This window comes from Pteropus medius, unplaced genomic scaffold (assembly GCF_902729225.1).
Source record: "Pteropus medius unplaced genomic scaffold, Ma_sr-lr_union100, whole genome shotgun sequence".
NCBI lineage: Eukaryota > Metazoa > Chordata > Mammalia > Chiroptera > Pteropodidae > Pteropus > Pteropus medius.
In genome coordinates this window covers 3,717,419-3,744,199 of record NW_024355206.1, presented here as the reverse complement: position 1 = coordinate 3,744,199, position 26,781 = coordinate 3,717,419, and the positions used below count along the sequence as shown (strand labels likewise).

The 26,781-nt window shown below is 45.7% G+C and overlaps 1 protein-coding gene across 3 annotated transcripts in view; it reads left to right on the top strand.

Moving 5' to 3' along the window:
• CRTC3 (CREB regulated transcription coactivator 3) overlaps positions 1–17,063 on the top strand; it is an 82,876-nt gene extending 65,813 nt beyond the window's left edge. The window contains exons 8-16 of one of the 3 annotated variants that reach the window (XR_005651841.1): positions 891–976; positions 2,556–2,605; positions 5,456–5,673; positions 8,158–8,456; positions 11,298–11,498; positions 11,587–11,667; positions 12,956–13,058; positions 13,512–16,461; positions 16,866–17,063. Coding sequence is in view for 2 of the 3 variants with exons in the window: in XM_039858237.1 (XP_039714171.1) it covers positions 891–976; positions 2,556–2,605; positions 5,456–5,673; positions 8,158–8,456; positions 11,298–11,498; positions 11,587–11,667; positions 12,956–13,058; positions 13,512–13,720 (1,247 nt within the window). In the remaining variant the exon portion in view is untranslated. Of the gene's footprint in view, positions 1–890; positions 977–2,555; positions 2,606–5,455; positions 5,674–8,157; positions 8,457–11,297; positions 11,499–11,586; positions 11,668–12,955; positions 13,059–13,511 lie in introns of all 3 variants that reach the window. The other 2 variants (XM_039858238.1, XM_039858237.1) reach the window with 2 other exon arrangements.
• Positions 17,064–26,781: the final 9,718 nt, after the last annotated feature.

Here is a 26,781-nt window from a genome sequence, read left to right as displayed (position 1 = left end):
TGAATTTCATTCCTGGCATCGGATCCCTTAATTTCTGAGGGCTGACCCTTGTCTTCTGGTCTCTGAGAACAAGTTTTCCCTCGTCTTGTGCTCCACATTCCTGTCTTACCTGGCGTGACTGAGAACATTAAAGCAGAAAGCCCTCGAATGGTCCTTTTGGCATAGAGCTAAGTTGTTTTACAGCATTGAAGAATCAGTAGGGGTCGCTTCAGCTGCGCGGCCTCAAATCCTCTGGGGTCTTGATCCCTCTTTATCCCCCGCTCCGCATTAGCATGTAGCTTCACAGCCGCCATTCTCACATGCAATATTCTGCTTCTGTCTTTGCTGCTTTCCCCATTCCACCTTTCCTAGATTATGGTGGGTCTCTCTTCATCCCTCTCCTTTCATTCTCTTTTTGCCAGATTTGCAGGCCCTCCCTGATCTGTCCTTGACCTTCCAAACTTTATTTCCTACACTCTCCTCGGCTTACCCTACTACACTCCAGTTGAAAAGAGCAGCTTTACTCAGCAGTCCGCTAATTCCTCTCTCATCTTTAGTTTATGTTTCTTCCTCTGGGAATGCCCTTTTCCTGTACCTCTAAAGGGTTTCCTTGGTGCCCAGCTCCAGAGGCCAGCCATGGCCTCTTCCTTCTCTGCACTTGAGCAGCACCGTTAGTTCTCACAGGCCTCCACTCGTTTCTCCTTTCAGTCATAGGTATTCACGTGTTGCCCTTTTCTCCTGACTAGGTTATTAATTCGCTAAAGGCTGAGTCCATGTCTTACTCATCTCTGCAACTGTCACAGTAATACTCAAAACGCCTTCCCTAGTAAACAGTCAATAAATATTTGTGAAATCAATCTTTTTTTTTTTTTTTTAATAAAATTTNATGTGCTTTTTTTCCTCCCTTTTAGTGGTTTCTTTTCCTGGATTATTGAAAGAAGAGAATCTGTTACCTGTCCCCAAGCCACTGCCAAAACAACTGTGGGAGACCAAGGAGGTGAGTGAACAGAACTCAACTGTTTTTATTGTCACTGAATATTTGTACTTCACGGGTCATTGTAAAATCCTTCAGAGGAGAAAACGAGGAATTGGGAAAAAAGGAAGAGAAGATTTGTCTGGAGATGAAGATAGGAAGAATATACCAGGGAATGATGGTTCAAATAAAAAATATCACATCGTGTGATGAATTAGTACAGTGATTTCTTGGCTTCCTAATTGACATGTTGAATTGACTCATTCAGGAAAACCTGTTAGTCCCCCATATCTCATTCGTATTACCGAAAGCACTGAAGCCTTGTTACAAGTCATAGGCAGACTCTTCTGTTTTGTAGCCAGTATCTTCTACCAGTCACCAGCTTCTATTCAGAATTGCAGATTCACCAGATATCCCCATTTTTTGTCAAGGGCATTTGACCTGAGTCCTCAAGGAGTCGGTAAGCAAGTCATCTGTTTTATGATTTCCGTGATCCTTTGAGTATTTGTGCCCACAGTTGTGCTAGCTGACCTCCACCGTGCTCTCACTGTGGAAGAGGGAGATGCCCCATGGTGCTTGACTCTGCCCTTCTTCCCACAGGGAAGCTGTGTTGCCTTTGAAAAAAAAAAAAAACTTCGTCGTCCGAGTCCTTGGTGATGCTCTGTTGCAACTGCTTGTATTGTCTCCATACTTGATTACCCTGCTGGTTTAGGCTTCCTATGGTCCAGTTCCATTTTTCTGCCATGCCCACCAAGGTCATTGTTAGCATTATGGTGGCCTTGAAAGATCTTTTGTAAAAGCAAGATATATTCGATACTTCATCTTTGGTGGGAGGTGTATGTGATATGATTTAAAATTCACATCCTTAAACATAGAAGCAGGAGCTATACTTTGCCCTTTTGGCTGTGGGAGGCACAAGTGGTTTTAGAGGCTTTTATCAGCACAATTATATCTTCCCCAGCAAAGGTGGCAGTGGCACCCACCCTTCCAGGGTCTGTTCTCTCTGGGAGTAGGTGCTCATCTTCCTTAGTTCTTCAGGATTTGCTGTCCTCCATAAATGATTTCTGGGAGAAGAAGTGAGTCAGTAGGTTCATTCATGTTTTACAACATACATTATATTTGTTGAGTACCCTTTGCCAGGTGTTCTACATTCAGAGATTCTGCAATAAACAAGATAAAAATTCCTGCCTCCTACCCCTCTTGGAGCTTATTTTGTAGTTGAAATATTTATTTTCTTCTGACATTAAATTTCTTCTTTCTTCACTCTGTTTTGTTTTTTGTTTTCATCTTTTTCTTTCAGGCCAATTGGAAAAGGAATGTTTATTTAAAAGCTCTATATGTAAAACATTGGCCTTTTTGAAGGAAATAATATTCATCTAGAACATAAACGAATGAAGCATCAAATTAAGAAAATTTATTAGTATTAGCCCTCCCTTATGCCTGAAAAGTCTAGGCAAAACTTAAATGGCTGCTCTGTGAGGGTGCTGTTTACATCTGCTGACTCGCTTGCACTGACTGGAGCCCCAAGATACTTACAAAGATACTTTTAAAAACTTGAATTTGGCTTTACAGTGAGTAAGGCCAGCTGTCTGTCTCTCCCCAGATTCAGTCTCTGTCGGGGCGCCCTCGATCATGCGATGTCGCAGGTGGCAAGTAAGTAGTTTTCATTCTGTTCATGGCTCAGAGGCTGTCTTGAAGGTTTTCCCGATAGAAAAGTCCTGCTACTTTGTCATAGAGCTCTGAGAAACTTCACTTGTTATGTATAAATTGAAAGTCAACTGATTTTTCATAAAAGCAGCAGCTCTTTGGATACTCATGTTTCATTTATTTAAAGTAATTATATTATATAACTGCAATAATAAAGCTACCGTAAATATATTTGAAAATAACACACTTCAAGCTTGATAAACACACAACTCAAAACAGCTGCGTGCAGGTGTCGAGAGGAACCTGCCAGCCTCACACCTCTGGCAGAAGACCAGCACACCTAGCAGTGTAGGAGTATTTAGTCTTGAGTCTTCCTTAGAGCTTGTCCACGCCTCAACCCTCTGTGGCCTGGCCTCCATTCCTACTGTTCCAAATGGAACTGTCCTCAAGAGAGATTCCTATGATGTGTCTTCCTGTACTACAGAAACTTAGTATCTAAAATAGAATTCATTACATTATTCATACCCAGCCTTATCCCTAATCCACTCGTATACCTCAGTGTCCCTATCTTAGCAGGTGGCTCCACCAGCCTCATGCCAGAAAATCAGGAGTCAGTCTTGAGTACTTCCTTAAATATCTCTAGAATCCATCCTGTCTCTCCATCGCCATGCTCTCATTATGACTTATTTGACTTTTCAGCAGAGTCATAACTCACCTTTCCTCCTGCAGGCTCTGTTCCTTGCACCCTGGTCTCCACTCCCCCAAGTCTATTAGACACACTGTACTAAGAATGGCTGAGGATGTCTTTCCCCTGCTTTTAGTCTTCCACTGGCTTCTTGCTGTCAGCATATCAGTCTAGGCCTCATGCGCTCTCTGCTTTCTTCTCCAGGCCCATCTCCCATCACCACCCACCCCTCCTAAACGTGACCTTCCTCTGATGTCTGAGTTCCGAGGACACTCTCTGTGGCCTCACGTTTCCTGCTTTGCCCATGCTGTGAACTCTGCCTGAAATGATATTACTGCTAAATCTTCTGAACTTCATAGCCTTCAAACTCAGCTCAGATGGCTTCCAGGAAGCCCCCTCCAGCCTGCTGCTGGTGGTTTCCTCCACACCTCATACTGCCAGGCTCTGTCATCGTACTACTGAATTTGATTACATTCCAAGTTATTTTCTTTCTGACTCTATCTCCATCCTTTGTCCAAGTCTTTAGAGGCCCTGATGCCAGTGGCTGGCACTTGAGAAGTACACTACTGCTACATGCTGTATTGAGCAAAGTGTCCCCAGTTGAATTCATTCCCTTCCCCCTGTTTCTGGTGAATGGCACCTTCCTCCAGCATTGTCCTCCTCTTCAACCTCTCTTTTCCTAGATCAGACCTGGACCACAGCGTAGCTTCTAACCGGTTCTCCCTGCTCTCTTTCTGCTGCCTTAAGCCATCCTCCACGCTGTAAGCACAGCAGCATTTCTCAAATATCATTCCCCAGCTTAAACCTGGGCTCCCTATTTCTTATAGTCCCTAATCCAGACTCTCACCCTTGTTTTCTCATTCACCTGTCTCCCACCTCATCGCCTGCTACCTCTGCTTCCCTGCTCTGCCAAACACCAGACACCGCGGCTGCGCCAAGCTGCTTGCAGTTCTGTGAGTGCGCCGTCATGTCATTTGTAAAGCCTGTGCTTCCCTAGCCCATCTTCCCATTGATGTTCCCAGTGTTGCTTGTTCTTAATGGCTGTCCCACCCTCTGTTGAAGCCAACCCAGCCTGCTTCTTACTGTATTGCAATTGCTTACTTTACCAGTCTGTCTCTCCTGCCTGCTTGTGAACTTCAAGAGCAGTGCCCCTCAGACCTGGGCTAGGAAACTCCTCCTTGGGCCTGACACTTCAGAGCGCCCCACTCCCATGGGGTAGGGAGCACAAGAGCCACAAGGGAACACACCACCTGGCGTGAGGGGTGGCCAAGGGGCATGCAGAGCATTGCCAGAGCTTGGCCCATAAGTGGGGATAGCCATGCACGTGCCCTGTGGTTCTGACCAGGGCCGGGGTAGGACAAGAAGTTGGGGTGGACTGAGGACTGGGGCCGCCTCCATGTGCTCTAGCATAGAACTCCGAGGAGTCAGAATGCTCGATTTGAATTCTAAATTTTGACCTAGGCTATTCTGAACGTGTAATTTGTCAAGACAGAAACATCGAACATAGTTCATTTAAGGATTTGCTCCTTTGATTTATAACTTTAAAAAATGTAAACAGATGGTATGCGGGTCTCCATTTGTGCTCTGGCTGCAGACCTGTACATGTTAAAGGTAGGCCTGCCTGACCACGAATACACACACTGCCTGTTCATCATCAAACCTCCACACTTAGCCTGGTGCCTGGCACAGAGTGACTAAACAATAGATTTTGATGAATGGATGGTAGCACCTCTTTCTCATCTTAAAGTAGGTGACAACTGTAATTGAAAAACTGTATCTTGGAAGATATCTGGTTAATACAGAGATACTTTGTTTTTTTGCAGGAAAGGTAATTTAGAAATTCACCAAACAGAACCATGTAAATACACAGCAGTGTCTCACATGTTATATAATGCTTTATAATTTTTAAAGTGCTTTTGTATCAGTTATTAATCTTGTCTTGGAAAATATTCCTGTAAAGTGGGGATAGGTGACATCCTCAGTCCAACTTAACAGGTAAGAAAATGGCACTTTAGAGAGGGTAAGCCAGGGACGTGGAAGAGGCAGAGCCTGCATGAGGATGGGCTCTCTTCGATGCCCTCTGCTTTTATCTGACAAGGAAAAGTACCGTACATGTCCTAGTCTCTAAAGCCTAATGATTTTGGAAGTAATACTTACCTTTCCTTTTTCAGCACTTTTCCACACAACGGTCAAAACATAGGCCTCTCACCCTTCCTGGGGGCCCTGAACACTGGGGGGTCACTGCCAGATCTGACCAACCTCCACTACTCAGCGCCCCTGCCAGCCTCCCTGGACGCTGCTGACCATGTCTTCGGCAGTATGAGTGTGGGGAGCAGTATGGGCAACCTGCCTGCTGCGGTGACACACTTGGGCATCAGAAGCTCCTCTGGTAAGTGCCCCTGCTCTGTGAGGGTCTCGCCTGTGTCCTCTGTTGGCTTAATCATCGGTGGTCCCTGGCCAGGAGCCCTGTTTGTGGATCCTGGAGGCAGAGTGACTGCATCTCAGTTAGAGACAATGATGTAGCTGTTCTTGTAGCTCTTGACCCTGGTGACGTTTTGCTTGGGCGACTCTCTTTCTTCTCGGCTGTGCTGAGCTCTAGAGCAGCTCTGCTAACCCTCCTCCTTTATCGTCATCACCAGCGTGTGTGTCTCGGGGACTTGGAGAGTTTGAGAGTCAAGAGATATGTGTCCATTCTATTTTATGTTGGCCAAACAATGTTAGTGGCTCTTACCAACACGTGATGATATTTAACACAGATATTGCTCTACATCCCTTCAATTTCCCATTGGATTTCAAAAGAAAATACTTTGAATTTTAGAAAATTTACAGTGGATCAGGTGATAATATTTATACTTAATAGTTATGTGTATTAAACAGAAAGTTACCAAAGTTCAAAATTTTGGGTCAGATTTTCAGAAGTGCTAAATATGTGGCGTGTAGCTATATTAAAATGCCACCCAGAATATGACTTGGGTGTTACTGTACGAGTTTGAGTGTCTGCAGCTCAGACCTCAGATGACTATATTTGCTTCAGTTATGACAGATGCTCTTGTAAGTATCTAGGTCAGGTGTCACTTCCTCTGACTCCCAGAGGTGCAATATAGCCCCTGGCAAGTAACGGTCCTAAGAATTATAGTTACTTTGGAAGGGATCTTGGGTTATGGTCTGTCTTTCTGTCAGTGGGAAAAGTGCTTGTGGGTTTCCAGTCTGGGTTCAGCGTGACTTGTCCACATAAATCGGAACTCACCACTCAGATGAGAGTGGTCCCCTTCCGAGTCATCACCTGGAAGCTTCTCTAAGGATTGCAGTGATGCTGCCATTGTGCAATCCTTATATCTAATTCTTTGATAGTAGACCTCTTCCCTAACTATAATTTTAGATTTGAAGAAATTATTTCAGTGCCACATTCGGTTTTGGTTCTTTTGGTCATTTTATTATCCTGCTGCTTTACTTAAGTGACTGCGGTCAGTTCTCTATGAACAAAGACATCCAAGGTCACGTAAGTAAAGCTGCATCGGCACTTGGCTTCCTTGGATCTTGGGGAAGCTGGCATTCTCCAGGACAGCCTCTGACACTTCACTTCAGCTGAAAAGTCCGTGTTTAATTACTGGCTCTTATTTTCCTCAAACAAGCATTATTTTGTCCAGAACATGTCAGAACCTATGTCAGGTTTTTATAGTTCCTAGACACGAAACTCAAAATGCATGGTCCACAAAGTTGTACATAGTTCTTTAGAGATGTTTGTGCTTTTTTTCTGAATGAGTCAGGTTTATTTTATTGAAATTCATATATTTAGCTCTAGCTCTAATTCTAATTCTAATTCTTATTGGAGCCAGCCGAATCTCTGACCTTTACAGAGAGTTCAATGGTGGAATAACTACTTGAGGTTTTATCAGAGATGTCCTTCCTACCTTTTAAAAGTCATTTGCCAACTAGAAATGCCTTATTTTGTCATTTCTTCATTTCTGTCATTTTCTCCTAACACTTGATTTTTAATCAACATGTAACAATACATAGTTCTGCTCATCCTAACTGCAGGTCCAAGAATGACGGGCTGAATTTGAAACATGGGTATTGCCAGCTGAGATACACAGCAGCAGCAGCAGCAGCAGCAATGTAGCGAAGCCACTCCATGCCAGGCCCTGTGCCAGGTGCCAAGGATCCAAGAGGGCATAGGACAGGGTCCCTGGCCTCCTCGGACTGGTGCCCTAGCAACCTGTGTCATGAAAAATGCCTTTCCCAAACTCTTGCTCGTGCTAAAATTCACTACCCTCCCGCCAAAATAAAACTAAGCACCAGTAAAAGCTTCCTTTTCCCTGAATTGGAATAGACTGTGATGAACAATTTCTTAACAGCCGGAAAAACAAAGAGAAAGGAACCGTGGGGCAGGAGATCTGGAGAGTGTCCCTTCTCATGACTCTCTGATGTGCTCAGGGTATTTGAAGGGTCCACTGAGGCGGCTCCCTGAAAGTCCACCTCTCAGTAAAAGGGTGCTCTCCAGAGTCAGCAGTGCACCTGGCACAGAGGCATCAGGGCTTTTAGCAGACTTCGTAGTACAGCCTTGGGTCCTTGCCCTGGGTTGGAGCTGAGCACACTCACACATTCTCCTCCGCTACTCACGGCTTGCCTCGCCCTGTTCTCCCAGTGGTGGCTTACACAACCTCTTTCTTCAACAAAAACCATTCTTTTGCTGGCATCTTCTTGCCATCGGTACCTCTGATACGTTTCAGTAGGAGAGCTGCCCAAGAGCTCCTTCACATACAGGATCCTCATCAAATACGGATCATAGGAAGTTACGTTTTCTTTAATCTTTGGAAAACAAGCGATTCATCTGAAATTGTGACAAGTAACTTGTGAATTTGTTGTCTTCTAGGTCTCCAGAGTTCCCGGAGTAACCCCTCTATCCAGGCCACGCTCAATAAGACAGCACTTTCGTCTTCCTTCAACAGCCACCCACAGACGTCTGCCTCCAACGCCTCCGCTCTTCACCCTTCACTCCGGCTCTTTTCCCTCAGCAACCCCTCACTTCCCACCACACACCTCAGCGGCCCCTCTCGGCGCAGGCAGCCTCCCGTCAGCCCTCTCACGCTTTCCCCTGGTCCTGAAGCGCACCAGGGTTTCAGCAGACAGCTCTCCTCGACCAGCCCACTGAACCCCTACCCTGCCTCACAGGTAAAAACAAACTACGATGAAACAAACTGAAGAATACATTGCTTTCCTTCTTCGTGATTTTGGATTGAGTCCCTTACACCAAGCGTTGTCCATGAGGTCTCAAATGCAGTCAGTTCCCACTCTTATGTGAAATCTGAGAGAGCAGAAATGTGAATAATTTGGAATGCATTGACAATTTTCTAAGAGCAGATTTGTTGTGTTGATTATTCCTAAGCAAACGTCGAAGTTTGCTGTCACTGTAGCTCTTCAAATTGGGGTTGGGGCAATGGGTAAGCTGTAGAAGACACAATCCAGATGTGCCTATATTAGCTAAGGGGAACCCGGCTGGGATTTTAAAATCAGTATGGAAAATCAGTTGGCTTTCTAAGTACTTCAAACCACAAGGGAAAGCTACAGAAGACGTTTAATACCTTCCTGAAGCTTTGATATTAGACCTCTTCCCTAACTACAACTACAGATTTGGGAAACAAGACTTTTACTGTTCATGAAATACTAGGTGTAATAAGGATCATATCACTATGAAAGAACCCAAAGAAGTCTGTTTAGAAAGAGGCTGAAGTCCCAAGCCTGTTACAGAAATTCAGGGGTTGGAGTGTCATATTTTGACTTGTAGACTTTGTTTTTCTTCTAAGCACTTAGGGCGGTTCTCCTTACCAAAATCATCAATGAATATATTTTTAACCTGTTTGTTACTCCTTAGATACATTATAACGTCATTTACTCACCGCTTCTCCATAAATGAGTAATGATTTAACAAGGAGTGGACAGAACACAACGGAAGCTTTAGCAGATCCAGCTATTAGTCATTCTTTACGAATTACTGGCTACGGGATCTTGATTGTATGAGTAATCCGTTTTGGGAGGGGATAGCAGGGTATTTCATAATTGTTTTTTTAATGGTTCTGTTTATGTTATTGGATTGCCTTTGATTTTATTTTGCAAGATTATTTGATAGGATATAAAAAGTATTACTCTGCCTTCCTGGATACATTTTAAGGAGACCTTATGGATAGAACACATCCTCTTTCAAATGTTTTCCTTTTTTTGTTTACTTAATAATTAGATTTAAAAAAATAAATGTTATTCATACACAGAGTTTAAAAAGTCAGGTAGTGGTAAAGGACTTGTTATGAAGTTGCAGTTGTTTCCCCTCCCTCACTAACCATATTTCTCACTCCCTAGAGATGGCTACTTTCCACCATTTTAGCTAGTCTCTTTGGTACAACCATGTTATTTCATGCTTATTTTGTTCTAGATTTTTAGCATTAGGTATTGTCTGATGACATCCTACCGTGGAAGATGAGGCTTTAGTTCTCTTCCAGCTCTCCCGGTCCTTCCATATACACACACACATATTTCCTTCTCATCCTCCTCATTCTTCACAATGAAGTTTGTTATAATTTTGATTAGAGCGGTACTCAGAGTTCATTGTTTTCATAGTTATAATAATATAGTCAGAATTTAACAGTATAATAGATTATGAAATAACAAAATAAACATTTTTTTCTTCCTGGGAGTTAATAAATATCATAATGTTTTTTAGCCTGGTTTTCTATATATGTATTACTAATTCAGCCCAAATTCTCAGACTCGAGTTGATCTCCTCTCCATAGAGCTGAAAACAAATCCTCCAATAACTTTACAAGAAAGTATACGTGGCGTGATTTAAAGATGTCTTCATTCTCCCCACCATGTCATTAATAATTGGCTGGATATAGAAAACTAAATTTGAAATCATTTTCTCTTGAGATATTGAAGTTATTAATCCTTTGCCTTTAAGTTTCTAGAGCTGCTGTTGAGAAATCCAGTTTCATTCTGACTCTTAATACTTTGAATGAACTCTCCCTTTTTTCCCCTCTAGAGGCTTGTAGGGTCTTCTTATTGTCCCCAGTTTTATGAAACTTCAAGATAATGTGGTTTGACAGGAATCTGGATATTTGGTAGATTTCTTCAATCTGGAAACTCATATCTTACATTTCTGGGAAAATTTCTTTAATTATTTCTTTGATGGTTTCTTTCCCCGAGAGCTGACTGAGTTGGGAAAGAAGGATAGAGGGCTCAAGTTCAATACTGTATTTTCAGTAAGTGTCTCACCTGCAAGGGTTGGGTATGCATTGTCCAGAGACCTTTTGTTGTCCTCTCTCCAGAGTAGAACACTCCAGTCTCTGGGCAGGCAAGGGCTCCAAAGCCCAACTGCTTTTCACGTCCTTTGACAACATCCTCCTGGTTCGACTGCATCTTCACCCCCTACTGCCCGCTCGGTTTCTCCACTGCTAGTTAGCATTTGGCCTTCTCAGCTCTGCCAAGCCAGTCACTACTTCTCCATCTGCTTTTCATTTTCCAGATTTTGTTGCCATTTCCTTCACTTCCACTATCTTTGTCCTTGTCTTGTTTATTATCATTTTATCATTATTTAGTGTCGTTTATGAATGTTTACTGTTGTTTAACGTCGTTTTGGTGTTTTTAGTAGAGTTTTGGGAGACAGTAGAGCTAAATGTTTTTTTTGAGTCTTTCATCTTTAATCAGGAGTTTAGGCTTAAAAAAAAAAAACATGGTTTTTACTGAGGAAACTGATGCAGTTGGCTGGGTTTTTTTGTTTTTTGTTTTTATTTTTTAAGACAATAGAAATTGTCATTGAATGGGAAATGCTTTGAGAGGAAGTGAGATTTGAGAAATACTTTGAAGGAACAGAAATAGGCTTCTCAGAGCGCAGCCTAGAATGCCATGGCGAAGTAGATCTCAGGCTCTTTCCTCACCATGACATTTCCTAATCGTAAAGGACTTACTACTACAAACTCAGAAGCTAAGCTAATTAGTGGCTTATTTTTGTTTGTTTTACAGATGGTGTCATCAGATGGAAGCCCACTTTCCTTCCTGTCTGCAGAAGCTCAAGCTCAAGCGTCCCCGCCGCCCCCTTACCCCACACCTCAGGAACTCCCCCAGCCTCTTCTACAGCAGCCTCGCACCCAGGAGTCTGCTGTTCAGCAGCCACAGGCAGCCTCATCACTGCCACAGTCAGACTTTCAGCTCCTCACAGCCCAGGTGCGTCCTAGCAGGAACACTGCTCAAGAGGGAATGATTATTTTGTCTTGAGTTCCAAGCTGAATGGTCCCCTTCTTATTCCCTGAAGGGCTCATCTTTGACCAGCTTCTTCCCGGATATGAGCTTCGACCAGCAGTCCATGAGGCCAGGGCCAGCCTTTACTCAACAGGTGAGTGATTGCCCGGACCCGCCCCTTCTCAGAGCAAGAACTGTTGTTCAGTGTGCAGAACCCACACCAAACAGACTGGATACTCCAGTTTTCTGAACTCGGATGTGCTTGACAGCTAGGTGAACCTAAAATCTCTTCTAGCCCTAAAATACTGGTGCTGGCTGCTTTATTTACTGTCAGGCCTCAGCACAGGAAGAAGTCACAGAAGACTTAAAATGACACTCTAGTCATAGAATTGTAGAATTGTTCATACTGGAAGGGGCCATGGCAGTCCACTAATCGGTCATGTTGAGGAGACTGAGACACGGGGAGGGGCTTAGCCTACAGGCCTAGTTGCTGTGCCCAGCAGTGTGTGGCCTCCCAATAGAGCTGCTGTTGGCAGGGCTCCTTCCCTAAGGTATTTTCATTCATCCATTTCCTTTTGCTTATTAATATTTCACTGACACGAACCATTTTTGATATCCCTAGATTTTATAATGTTCTGTAAGTATGGATTGGGCTCTAGGATGGATTAAGGACAGAAAGAGTATTTTTTTATAACTTACTAATAACAGTAAAATAAACACAGACAGATATCTACTGAGAAGGCTATGGTAAAGCCTCACGGTGAGAACCAATAGTCCTTGCCTCCTTGTTGTCTAGAGGAGCCATTTTAGTCTTGGTGAGTCAATGTCTCCCTGAAAAATAATAGAAACTCCTACTTTTGAGAGATTTTTAAAAATAGTTTGGAAAATTAATTTCTGGAAAGGCTCCTAAGTTCTAACCAGTCTTCATAGAGGCTTTCTCATAGAGAGGGGCTTGCCTGAGACTCCTCCCTCTGTGTGTGAGAAGGAAAGGATACCACTTTCTCATGTTTCTGGAAACAAAAGAGGAAAAGAGCCCATTGGCTGCATCAGTTCCTTAGTCATCCTTGGGGAGCCCTGACAGGGTGTTTGCAGATGGCAGTTTCCACAGGCCTCAGGGTGGCTGAGGAGGCGGGGGGGTCTGAAACCAGAGGGGCACAGAAGCCATGGCTGTTGTTGTCTCCCGGGATGGCTTAGTGGGTCGGGCAGTAGATGAATGGGGACCAATCACCTACACTGTGAACCTGGAGGAACCCTGCTCCACCCCTGCATCTGCCTGCCTGAGAAGAATACTGTCACGGCAGCAAAGCAAAGCACTCTGGGATTCTAGAGAGAAGGGACTAGAAGACAGTTTTCATGTCTGGTTTTGCTATGTGAGCCTGTTGCATCATTCACTCCTTGGAAGCAGAGATTGTTCCTTGCAATGTAACCTCTGATGCTTCCAGGTGCCCCTGGTGCAGCAAGGTCTCCGAGAAACACAGGATTCATTTCCTTTGAGATCAAACCTGTATTCCAACTGCGGGAATTTCCCAAACACCATCTTGACAGGTGAGTGTGGGCCGCCCCTCAGCTGCTTCACTATTTTCATTTTGCTGGGTTTTTACAGATTCCATTGTAAGATATTTTAAACAACAACATTAGATAAAGGGAAAAAACGAAAGTCCCCCAGCTCAGCTTTACCTTTTTGAGTTGTAGGTGTCCAGCTCTAGAGACCATGAAGCAGTGAGTCTTTTTTGAAATAGTTAGTTTTAAGTGATCAGCAACTTTTCAAACGGAGAAAGCCTGCAAATAATTGAGATTTGTGGAACTGACTGGAAAGAACGGAGATTCCACAGCAAAACTGGAGGGCTGGGAGTAGTTGGGACGTAGTGATCACTGTCCTGGTTGGGAAGATGACAGGGACAGCATTTGCGGGATGTCATCAGTTGTGCCCTCTTTGTAGCCTGAGGCCCTTACGCCTCCTAATCTGCTCTTGTTGTTCCCTCTCGCTGCTGCTTCCAGAAGACTCGAGTTCCAGCCTGTTTAAAGACCTCAGCAGCGCGCTGGCAGGCATGCCCGAGGTCAGCCTGAACATGGACACTCCGTTTCCATTGGAAGAAGAGCTCCAAATCGAACCCCTTAGCTTGGACGGACTCAACATGTTAAGTGACTCCAGCATGGGCCTGCTTGACCCCTCTGTTGAAGAGACGTTTCGAGCCGACCGACTGTGAACAGAATGGAGTGGAACAGGAGCCTTTGGATCTGAAACAGCTAAAATAGAATGGAATATAATGGAGTTGCACCCCTGGGCTTTAGTTATCTCGGGATTTGGACGCAGAAGGAACCAATTCCTCGGCTCCTGGCTTCCAGACGAGGTCCTGTCCCATACACTGTGGCTTATGCTCACCACAGAGCTGTGCGCTGCCTCTCAGGCCTGTGGTGCAGGTTACGTTGCTGCGGGCAGGCTGCTTCAGAGCTTCCAGTGAGCAGGTCATCACCGTGACCGTCACATCTTTTTCTTGGCCATCGAATTGGTCAGTGTGTTAAAGTAGAAACCATCATGGAATGGAGGCCCCAGGAGCACTGTGCAGTGCTCAAAACCACTGATCTCAGTCAACACTGAAGAGAGGACTTGGCCACAGTGGGTGGCAGTTAGGTCTTCGGAAGTTGGCTTAGCATTGAACAACGGTACCACAGCACCAGCTGCCTTCTCTGATCCAGTTGTTAGAGCTGGGCACCTGCCGGCTGGTGGCAGGGATGTTCGGGGCAAAGTGGAGAGCCACAGCTCTCCCAGATGGCTTCATTCTAACATGAAAAATTGTCACCACGAGTCTAAGAACAGACTTAAGTTCAGCAAGCTAAATGCTAATTTGTTTTCTTTTCCATTTATAACCTCTCTTCTGCTGCTTCAGTTCAACTTTTCCTATGGACAGAAGGAAAAAGATTATTTTATTCAGTTACTTAAAAAAAGTTCCCTGGTAATGGACGAGCCTGAAAGGAAAGAACAGTGCTTCTTCTTGGTGGCCGGGGAAGCAAGAAGGGGGCCTGTAGGTCTCTCTCAGACACATGGCATCCTTTGGATAAGCTTTGGACAAACTCCAGACATGTACAGGCCCCCCTGTCTGCACATCAGCTGGAAGGAATGGCCAGAGGCTTGAATCAGACTCAGCCAGCAGCTGAGCAGCAGCAGAGCCAAGCTCTTTCTCTGTGGAACGGGAGTGATAATATAACTCCACTGGACCATGAGCTCCTTGAGGGCAGGGACTGTGCCTTGTTCATCATTGAACCCCTAGTACCAACAGGTGCCTAGCACTGAGCAGGTGCTGTGTAACTGCATGTCGAATGCATGAATGAATGCATGGATGGATGGATGAATGAATGAATCTGCCTGCTGTAAGGCAGTCTAATATTTAGCTATCTACATTCCTTGCCAAATATTTTCAGAACATTAGCTTTTCTAACACTTGTGCCTGTGGTTGAGCATGCACTTTAATATGCTTTTAACACTAGGTGACCAAATCCACCGTTAGACCAGGTACCTTTCCTCGAGATTATGGTCCAGCACAGGTAGGTGCAGACCGTCTTCTGGTGCGTACAGAATGGCTGAGCAAGCTAGCACCTAGCACTGAGGCCTCCCCAGTGCTAGGGCCTCAGAGGTCCTGGCAGGCCCCATTTAGAAAGATCTTTCCTCTCAGATCTAAATTGCTTTAAAATAGAGATTCATTCTTTGAGGTGGAAGAAATTCTGTAGTAAAATGACCATCTAATTCGTGAAGCCATCATTAGTCATTAATACCTTAACATAAAATAATATTACCAGATTTCCACCACTGCCTGCCCCCTCTAACTTAGGCTCGGCCAGCCCCTGATCAGAAACTTGACAGGTGGGTTTGAAGGGGGCGGAGGAGACAAGGCCTGCCAGGTACCTCTTGGGAGGGGTCCGGGCAAAATGCGGGCATGGGAGATGAGGCGGGGAGGACAGGAACAGTGAGGAGAGGTGAAAGATGCTAGAACCTTTGCTTGGACAGCCATTGCTCTTCCAGGAGAGACCAGGAGTGTCCTTGAAGGTCACTAGGCTATTCCCAGCCTAAAGAAGCATGGCCATACTATGTGGGTCTGAATGTGACACATCTGTGCCTTCTGGCAAGAGGAATCTGTCACAGGATCCTGCGCTGTTAACCTCTCCAGACCTTGTCCCATTCTGCTTCTGTCTTCAGAAGGATTGCCTGCCCTTTGACCTTTCAGCAGCCTTGATGGTATACCACTCCATCTTCTTCTGTGGAACCCAGGTCTTCCCACTTCCGATCAGCTCCCAATCCCCACTGTTGAATTAGGAAATCAAACCAGAGTCCTTGCTGAGCATTGGCTCAGGAAGGGGCAGTCGGCCTCCCCTTCTCAGCTTTATTCCCAGTTGAACGTTCAGGTCCCTTTATACTTGAGATCTCGGTGGTGGGGGGGCTGGGGTGACTTTGTTAAAGTAAAGGGCCTTTCCTCGTAATGGTTCACAGCACCCCAGTGTGCCAGCTCCTTGCTGCCTTTCCTATGTCCAAGGCCCCTGACATTTGGTCTAGGAGTGGTGCTGGTGTTGTAAGAGATTTTTATTAGAAGTGGAGGTCCCAGCATAATGCATTCTTTGCCTAGTGCCTTACCCATGGGGATCATCAGTGTTGGGGTCCCAGCTCTTTTTCTGCAAGGCAGCCTCGCCTTACAACTGGAGCCCCCGAGACCACATGATGATATACACTGCTTGGAGGGCTTTCTCCATGTGATTCATGGACATGGAGGCTTCCAGGAAAAGTGACTTGTTTGGGGGAATATAATGATGACAGTAAGGTTTAGCACTGAATTAAATTTGTCCTTAGGTCCATCAGTCCGATCTTTTCCTGTGAAAAGGTTTGGGGCATTATACAACCTGCTTTGCTTAGATGGTATCAAGGACAACCACGGACAGGTGTCGCTCTGACCTTTGGCGGGTAAGTCTGCACTCACTGCTGCCTTTGCAACAAACCAGGCATGGTCCTTGGCCTCTGAAGTGGCTGCATACTTTAGAATAAACTATTTTCAATATTTAGTTTTGTTACAAGGAATCGATGGCTGTACAACTCTCATTTACTAGCAGTTAAACAGCATAGAATTAAAAACCTATCTGTGTTTCCATTTTTTCTTTCTGTACGGTTGTGGTTTTTAAGATAGAAGGTGTTAGGAGAAAATTTTCTTGATCATATCAAGATGAACATAAACTCTCCTTTGTCCTGTTTCATTTCTCTTATGTCTGCTGTATATTACCTGAGTTGAACTGTTGTGTACTCCAGACTATTTGCATATTTGAAGACATTTCCAATTCTGATTCTCGTTGGCTCTTCTGATTTATGCACAGATGGTTCTGAGGGTGTTTCCATTGCTTCGTGATGGAACCATTACAGCAACTCATCAGACTTCCCGCCAGTGTCCTAACTCCCAGGTCCCCTGTTCAACAATATTTAAAGATTGGAATTTGTATAAAGTAGCTTCCAAGTTTTATAATGCATCATTTTACATCTTTCGTAATTAAAAGCACAATAAGGTTGTATCTGCATTTGGTGTTTTTCTTCAGCCTCGGATGAAATGAATTGGGGGAAAGCCTTTCTCACCACCTCCTGTGCAGCTCAGCCTGCAGTTAGGAATTTCTGGTCCTTGGCTTGGTGGGTCCTGTACTGACCTGCTTGTCATGCGTCTTTATTACACATGCTGTTGCATCCATTCGAGAGAAGCTCAGAAAGAAGTAGGGCACGCGGTTCCTTTGAAGCTGTGAGTACCAAGGACAGAGGGCATCCTGGCAGTGCCTCAGTGTTCTGCCTCCCTCGGCAGCGCCCCTCCCAGTCCCCTGCTCCCGCCGCCATCTGAAACCTCCTCGGAGGTTCAGGCCACAGATGCTCCTCCCCACAGTGCTCTGCTGTCTTGTACTGGCCTCAGCCCTCTCCCCCAGCTTGCCAAGGACTTTGGCTCGGTTTTCTGCCCCCGCCCTGCCCCATTGCCCCATGTCCCAGCAGGGTTCGCAAGCCAACAGCCTCACACTTCTCTCAGAGACCCACCTCTTTGGCCACACCCAGGGCTTGTCATAAATGTGACTCTTCATCTGAAATCTTACTCAGAAATTCCATCTCTGACCCTGACCCTGACTTCCTGCCTGGTCCACACACGCTCTTTGACCGCACGGAGAATTCTATCCCTTGTCCTTTCTTCTCTCTTCTCTTGGCTGCCCTTCCTCTCCTGGCTTCCCTCCTTCCCAGGCCTAGTCCATTGGGACAGTGGCCTCTATGACACCCTCACCAGCCCCCCTCCTGCTCTGACTCTCAGCCTCTCCCTATTAGCCCTGCTGGGAAAAGACATCGTCCCACACTGTCCACTAACCCAGTCTTCTCCTGCCTCCTAGGGGCACGCCAGACCTCACCGCAGGGCCCTCATTTCTCTCTGACGTCTAGAAATTCGAGGACATGGTGGGAGGAGTCAATGTCAACTATTATAAGTGTCATCTGTTGCGTGAATATGCTGTCTTTTTGAAGACAGGATACACAAATCTTTATTTTTTTTTGCACAAATATTTAGAATTACTAAATTTATACAATGCTTGCTTTGAAATACCAAACCTTAGATGAGGGTGTTTCTTTAAAATTGATCTTATTTACGTCCAATTTGCCTAATGAATGCCGTACCATTTGCAAGAATGGAAATTAGGGCTTTGCATTAAGGCAGTTGTATGTGACTGTGTCTTGATGTGGACACTAGATGGGGCTGAGACCATAAGAGTGGCTGTTAGGACTCCAGAGCACCAGATAGATCCACCCACTCTCTCACATTTCATTTCGCCTTTGGACTGGGCTGGCACCAGTGTTGGTAGCTTGCATCGTATGATGGCAGAATGTAAACAAGTCTCTCCAGTGACCACTCCACTGTGGATGACCAGGCACTGCACATCACATATCCCTCACCGGAGCTGGAGAGTGAGGCAGGGTGAGGGTGACTTCTTGGGTTTTACAGATGAGGAAGCAGGCCCAGAGAGGCTCAGTCCCCAGGCCGAACGTGGTACACAGGCTCGACACCCTCATGGCCTGACTCCCAGGATCGGTGCCTCCCCACCTGCCGGATCTCCGCCCACAGGAAGCCCACCGATGGGATGCAGGGTCCCCTTCCCCGAGGCAAAGGGCCGGGCCAAGGAGCCAAGGATTTTTTTCTTTCCCAGAAATGTATTGTAATTTTTTTTCAAGAAAAGGCTTTGCTTTTATAATAGTAGTATATGCTTATTATAAGAAACTGTAACACTGAAGAGTACAAAAAAAGTGTTCAAGTGGTCCAGAGAGCGGTAGAGACATCCTCTATGCATGGATTCAGAGAAAAGGGCACAGGTAGATGGAAATTCTTATAAGAAAGGACTCACGAATACATGCTCTTTTTGGAAAAAGTATTTAAATTTAACAGAACAAAAAAAGGAGCTTAAATGTACCTAAGAAATTGCCGAACTGCAAATAATTGTGCTTCTTAATTATTTTCTAAAAGGAAAGAAAAATATCAAGAGGCTGGATTCACTCTTTAAACCTGTTTCAACTGTAGATGGCATCTCTTGACAGCCTGCGATTTAGGATGAGGAAATGAGCTCACCCACTTCCTACCTCCAGCCCCACTCCCAATGCTGTGAGTTCTTATTTTTACATTGTCAAGGTTTGTACTGTTTGCATCCTGTCCTGTAACCATCCTTCCCAGCATTGTTTGCCCCCAGTTCTGTGTGTGCGTGGATCCCCTTCTCACGGCCAGTCCTTTTAGAATGCGTTTCCCAGTCTTCCATTCCTGAGTTCTTTATTTGACTCACCTCTTGGCTGCCTTGACTCTGTCATCAAGGAGTCTGTTTAAGAAGGGCTGCGTTGGTCACAGCTGCAGGAGTGCGGCTGCTGGGCTGCAAGATTGGAGACCAGAAGCCTGAAATGCAGGCGGATGGGTTATGAAACTGGCTGATTTATGCCCAGTGAAACGAGCAAATCCCCAGTGCAGGGACAAGCACTACACTTTCCAATATGACTCCTTGCTGAAAACTGTCTTGAACTTGTATGTAGTGACACACAGTTGAAGTTTTAGAATTTGAAAATAAAGAAACTGAATGGGGTAAGGGGCCCAGAGAGTGCTGTATTCAAAGAAAGGACATACAGGTATCTAGCTCAGGGGATCTCTATAAGCAGTCCCCCCACTGCTACCCTAAAAACCCCTACCCCGCATTTTATCCCTTGGACAGGGGTTCCCTATCTCATCTTCACTTGGAAAAAGCCAAGGTCTAGGTCCAGTGACACCTCCTCATGAAGCCTTTGAGGTTTGGTTTATTGTTTGGCCAAAGGATAAGTATCCCTCTAGGCTCCTTTGCCCTTGGACTCTGCTCTGTGACTTATGTTGGCCAGTGAGATGTTTGGAGATGAGACCTGGAGTTTAGCCTTGGCATGGGCTTGATGACAGAACTCGCCATCTTGGGCTTCTGCCACTGCCGCAGCAAGCACAGCTTCCCCACTGTGTAGCCCACTGGTTCTAGAAGAAGGAATGACAGGGCAGACTTCAACCAAACCCATGCCCAGGAGCCAGTCTAGCCAGGCCAAGCCCCAATTGGCAAGGCTGACCCAGTCAGTCTGCAGATACCTGAACCAGAAATAAATGCTTATAACAGTAAGCCATGAATTATGGGGTCATTTGTTATGCAGCATTGTTGTGGCAATAATTGACCGATAACTTTCTCTGTTCATTTTTTTGTGTGTGTGTTTGAGTTGCATTTTGTTCCCACAGCTTTATTAACTGTAGGCCTAATTTTATTGTAAAGAGTCTGCTTTTCCCCTGACCTATGAGCAATTTGAGGCAAAGACTATGTCTGATTCAATGCTGACTCCCCAGTGCCCAGCTAAACGGTGCCCAATGTCATCCTTTCCATCTGCCCCTTCTCCAAGACAGTCCCGTCTGAGTAGAGAGCCTAAGGCCTCTGCTTCCAAACTTCACCTGCAAGTTTGGACAAGAAGGTTCAAAAGCCCTAAGCTTCAGTCCCCACCACTAGGGAAAACACTCAGGACACCCTTACCTGGGAGCACCACGGACCCCAGTGGCTGCTTTTCTAGTCAAGCTAATATATGAAAACAGGGAGAAGACCCCGATAAGTACGTGGGCGTGGGAGTAGGGAGAAAACTGAGCTTTTGATCCAAATATAAACAGAGTCTTGGAGTATGGAAACCTCATAGGGCTCCCTTGCAAACTGCCCAAACGCCCAGGGACGATGAGGGCCATCTCACTCACGTAACAGAGACCCACCTAGGAGAATGAGCACCAGAAGCCAGAATTGTGGGACAGTGAGGGGAAGCCGCAGAGTGGGTTTTTCCCAGCTCTGCCCCACAGCTTCTTGCTGTGATAATCTAGGTTCCACCTGGTCTAGTTTCTTTAAAATTTATCATCCAACCAGGATACTTTTTAGAGTAAAAGGAGGCCCTTTTAATAATTGTGCCAGGACAACAGGCATAAATAAGGATGTATGGTCAGCCTGTGAATAGCAACAAGGCCTAGAGGCAGTCTTGCCAAGTGCGTGGGTTGTGGAGTTACAGAGACCTAGGTTCAAATCTGGCCTCCACCCTTTTTGGTTGTGAAGCTGGGGCAAGTCCATGGCCTCTTCATGTCTCAGTTTCTTTATCTATAAAGTGGGGTGATGAGACCCACCCCATTAGGTTGTACCTGCCCCTAATAAGCACTTCCTGCTAGCATTCTCACTGTTCCTCTCTTTATTGCCTGAATATTTAATATTGCTAGACCTTGGAAACACAACAAAAAGATTTGTTGAGAAGACTAAGCCCATACTCTGAAAAGAGCACTGAACATAGTTTTCTCAACACACAGAGGGCTCCAGTCTGACCCTCACCCTCCTCTCTAAGGAGCTGGAGTGGCCCACCAGTCTGGCCAGGCACCAGCAGCCATTCTCGGGTCTTCTCCACGCACCAGGTTCTTGGTTCAGGAGCCTCAGGCAAACCTCAAATGATGCTTATTCTTCACCTGCTCAAAGCCTGGCCTTGTAAGTACTGAATCTTCCTTAACTGGTTTCTACAGGGGCTTCCTTTTCCTCCACCAAGGCCTGCGCACTGCCAGGGGCTGGTTTTACTGGTTACAGGCAAAACCATGCAACCTGGAGGCTACTTGGCCCCTCCCCTCCCGGAAGCCAGGCTGGCACAGACCCCATCCCATGTGATGCTGGCTCAATCCACTCAGCCAATCATATGTTCTCTCCCAGAAATTAAAAGATCGAATGAGAGAGACACAGAGTCTGGAGGTCGTTGAAACTGACCCACATTGGTGGCAGTGCCCTGGAGAGAAGGCTCCCTCCAAGGCCCCTGAGTGGCTACTTTTCGGCCATCAGGAGCCTGGCTGCTCAGCAGCAACTCCAAGTACAAGTGTGGCCCACTCACTTCCTCTTAAGTCTTCTGGATCCAGGAGTTGCCTAAGTAGCTTGCAAAGTCTGAACTTCCCAGGGAGCAGCCTGGCAACTCCAGCAGCTCTGTCTCTGACCCGCTCTAGGGGGCTGGCCTGCCGTCTGGACTCCAACCTGCCTTCTCTGTCTCTTTCGGATCAGGTGGTGGCAGTGGGAGCTGGTGAAACGTGTCACTTCTTGTTTTAATTTCTTTCTGAAGATAGATCTCCCTGGCCAACCTCTGGGGAACTTCCAGTGTTACACCATCACATACCTCTTGCTGCTGTAAACAGCGCTTTTTAACCACTTCCCACCCATCCTGAAAGTCAGCACGCCCCACGGCAGGGCCCCGGCAAATACTAACTCTGTGGAATGTTAATGTGGGATATGCACAGATAGTGCTCCTGCAGGCCTGGGTACTGGCTGATTAAACACAGTGACGAGATGTCTTCACCAAAGGACTTCCCAGAGGTTTTAAACTGCTAACCCACTTCCAAGAGGTTGACATGGTGGCCAGTATTTCTCAAGCTTGTTTGACCCTGAATTCTGTTTGTAGGGACCATCTCGTGAGGCCGATGTTCTGTGAAACACACTGGGAAAGGCATGGAAACAGGTAGGGATGGATGAGGGCCAGAAGTGGGAGAGGATTAGAAACTTTGAACGGCCCAGATAAGGAGAGTGGAAAGGACGAAGCAAAAACTAAGAAAGAGCACAAGCAAAGGATGAGAGGGCACCCAGAACTTCCAACGCGGAGGGCCCAGTATGCCTAGTCTCAGGGAAGAATGAGAGATGCCTCTGACTGAGCCATGAATATTATTATGACGTCTGTTGAGTACCAATATTAATATAAATAAGTGGCTGTGGAAGAAGCCACCTGAGACTTTAATACCAACTGGAGAGGGGGCTGTTGCTTGTAAAGAGCGCCCCCTAGTGGTCTCCCACCACCTTTAGAAACCATTATGGGCACCCAGCCCAAACCATGCTGACCAGCAGCCTCTGGTCTAGAAGTTGATTTTTTTTTTTCCATTTCAAAAATGTCTGCCTGGTCATCTAGTTAGTGTGAAAGAGAGTGCGGCTCACCAATGTGAGCTTGTTAAAATGTCTTTGGCAAAATGATCATTATTTGCAGATGGCATAATTCTAGGCCTGAAAGCTTGGAGAAAATCAAATTTAAAACCACAAGAAACAATAAGAGAAATCAGTTATATGATTATGTAAGAATTAACGGTGAAGAGGTTCAGTCAAGACGGCAGCTTGAGCACTTGCGCCAACCACCCGTTCTACCCAGCCCTCTAAACATGGCTGAAAAAAATATGTTTAAAAAAATCTATGATAGGGCTAGCAACTACAAAGGGATAGCTTCATTATCAGAAATTATGAGGAATAAAAGAAAGTGAAAGGTAAATAGAAGGGATTGAAATGAAGATAAAAATCTAACATAAATGCTCGAAGAGGACCCCTGTAAAGGGAGGGGCTGGCCCTAGAGGTATGGCCAGTGCAGGGGAGGCAGATGTGGGGGGCAGGAGAGGCCAGGACAGCTGACAAGGCCACTAGTGAGGTGTGGCAAGGGCTTGCTCCTCCTCCATCCCACTGCACTCAGCGGCAGGCAACAGATGGACTAGCAGACAGCGGAGAGATAAGGACAAACTGGGAGGACCCATTTACCACATAGGGGCAGGACACAGGGCTCATTTCCTTCATAAACAATGAGCCTTTTATCAGTAAGATAAAGACCAACAGCCAACAGAAAAACCGGGGTCAAAATACGATCAGGCAGTTCACAGGGGAAAAAATACAAAAAACTGATACCCATATGAAGATTCTGGATCTCACTCGTAATTAAAGAAATGCTCATTAAAACGAGATATATATGGTTCACTTTAAGCAAAGATTTGGAAGGGCTGCCGATGCTCATGGCTCGTGAGGATGCGTGGGAAATAGGGCTCATGTACACTGCGGATGGGATGTAAGTTTGTACGGCCTTCAATTTGACATTTGCTATCAAACAATTATTAAGATACTGGAAGAAAATATAACGTAATTTTTTTTATATTCTTGGAGTGGGAAAACCTAACTAAGCAAAACACAAAATCTAGAAACCATAAATCTAAAAACTACGTATTTGACCTCATGAAAATTTTAAACTTCTTTAGGTTTAGAGACCATATTGAAGATAGAAGACCAATGACAGACGATAGGTGCAACATGCATATAACCCTAAAATAGGAAGAGCCCCTTCCTTTCAAAGGATTAAGCTTTGTATACCAATATATAAATAGTCAAAGGATAAGAATAGAGAGTTCACAGGAGAAGAAATTCAAATGGCCCCTGGTTGAGAAATGACACCTGTGCTCACTAGGAATCAGAGAAATGCAAATTTAAAAGTCCATACTACCTAGTATTGGCAAGAGGAAAGGCTCCTGGACCCTGGTAGAGTCTTAACAGGCCGTTGGAAGCACATACGTGGAAAATGTGCAGATGAACTTCTAGGAATCTGTTCTTGGGGAGCACCTGCTCAGCTGCACTTGGGTATGTGAACCAGTACGATCATCACAGAACTGTTTGTATCAGAGAAACACCGGTGATAATCTAAATAATAAGAGAGTTGGAAGAGAAAGGGGAGTTCACTTTTGATATTTTTGAATTGTTGGAACTTTTTAATATTTTTGAATCTATTGCCAAGAAAGGGGAAAAGGCTACATGTCTGATTTCAGGAAATTAGTAGAGTGAGCGGAAAGTCCAGCACCTCCAATCGCTAAATCCCATTAAAATGTCCCTGAAATCGACCCAGATGAATTCTCAGGCATAACAAGAAGGAACACGGAGGTGCTTGGCTCCATGTGATCCAACCCCTCCTGCTGGGAGGAGATGAAGAAGTGGATTCCCTTAACACAGCCCCATCCCACATGGCTGAAGAGGCCGATGTGGGTTGGGGATCTGGCCATAACCACACGGAGGAGTGTCGTGGAGGCAGCTCCCGCAGCCAGCCCGTGCCCTGTGCCATATACAGGCTGAGCGCTCTGCACAGTCCAGAGGAGAGAGCCAGGCAACAGTCCAATCCTCCAACATCAGGTTCAGAATGAGGTCGACCACTCACCCATATCACCCCAAGTGGGTGTTTACGGTGAGAACACATAAACCTGAGTACAGCCCGGATTCAGGAAGAGCCATGACCATAGTCAAGTTGGGCTGCAGATCTATGCTCTGTCCTCCTCCAAATAGCTTGAGTGACTCAGCCCTCCCAGCGTGCAGCTTCTCTCTCTGCCTCCACCATTTGGTCTCATTCATGACTCTGTGCCATTACTCCTGCTGACAGTCAAAATACTAAAGCATGGGCACCCGCCAAGCAAAACAGACACCGGCTGTGAACAATGGATAGAGGTAGCAGATTACCCCAAAACTCAGTGCCTATAACAACAAACATTATCTCGCACACTTATGAGACAGGAATCTAGAGCTGCTTAGCTGTGTGGTTCTGGCTCAGGGTCTCTCATGAAGTTGTAGTCAAGATGTCAGTTAGAATCTGGATCATTTGAAGGCTTGACTGGGGTTGGAAGATCCTCTTGCAAGATGTCTCATCACGAGGCCGAGGCCATTGGCAGGAGGCCACCATGCCTCCCCGGCAGGCAGCTTTCCACAGGGCTGCTTGAGTGTCCTCACGACATGCCGTCTGCCTTCCCCAGAGGGAGCAATCCAAGAGAGCAAAGCAGAGTCTCTTGAAGATGGACACCACCATTGGGATGCCTGCTGCTGCTGTAGGATCTTTTATGACCTAGCCTCGACAGTCACACACTGTCATTTCTGCAATATCCTAGTGGTTACACAGATCAGCCACATTGTGTGTGGGAAGGACTACACAAGGATATAAATACCAGTGGGGGCATCAGCTACCACAGGTGCCATATCATCCCCCTAATGGCATCCCACCGCCCTTAGAATGGAATATAAATGCCTGGCCTTGGCCTGCAGGCCTGGCGTGAATCGGCCCCTACCCACTCTTCATTCTCATCACGTCCCTCTTTCTCACGTGCATTCAACTCCAAACACACCAACTTTTCACCTGTCCCTCAACATCCCACGCTCATCCTTTATATTTTTTGTTCCTTTTGCGTAGAAGTCTCCTTACTCAGATCTTTGTGTGGCTGGTTCCTTCTTATCTTTCAGGTCTCAGCTCAAATGTCATCAGACAGCCTTTCCTGACCACCTCATCAAAAAATAGTCCCTACCCCTTCCTGTCACTCTCACATCACCTGGTAGGTTTTTCTCCCACTGTTACAAATGTGTAGACGCCACGTGAATGATGATACGTAATTACATTTTATGGTTTGCCACATGCTGTCGGCACCGATGTCATGCCACACTTCCCTCGGGGATGCTGTTCACATCACCGTGTGTTAGCTTCTTCCCAGCACTGACCTCTATCTGAAATTAGCTTGCTTATTGGATTAGTGCCCTTCTCCCTTCAAGTACCAGTAAGAGCCCTTGCTTATAAGGGCTCCTGTCTGTGGCTGAAGAGGAATAGATCAAAGGATATTAGGTGCCTCACAAAATTTCCAGGAAAGCAGAGAACCAGGCTTGGAGGCCATTTGCATTGATCAGTCCTCATATGAGCCCTACAGCACACACATTGCTGTCACCCCAGCGGTCACATGAAGATGGACACCACCATTGGGATGCCTGCTGCTGCTGTAGCATCTTTTAATCTTTATCGGTGAAGATTCCTTGGCACTTGCTTCTCAGTGTCACTTAGCCTCATACGTGTGCATCTGACTGGTGGTGTCTTATGTCACTTGCTGTGCTCAGTCTACAAGCAAGACTGGGAAACTATCTGGCTTCCACCACG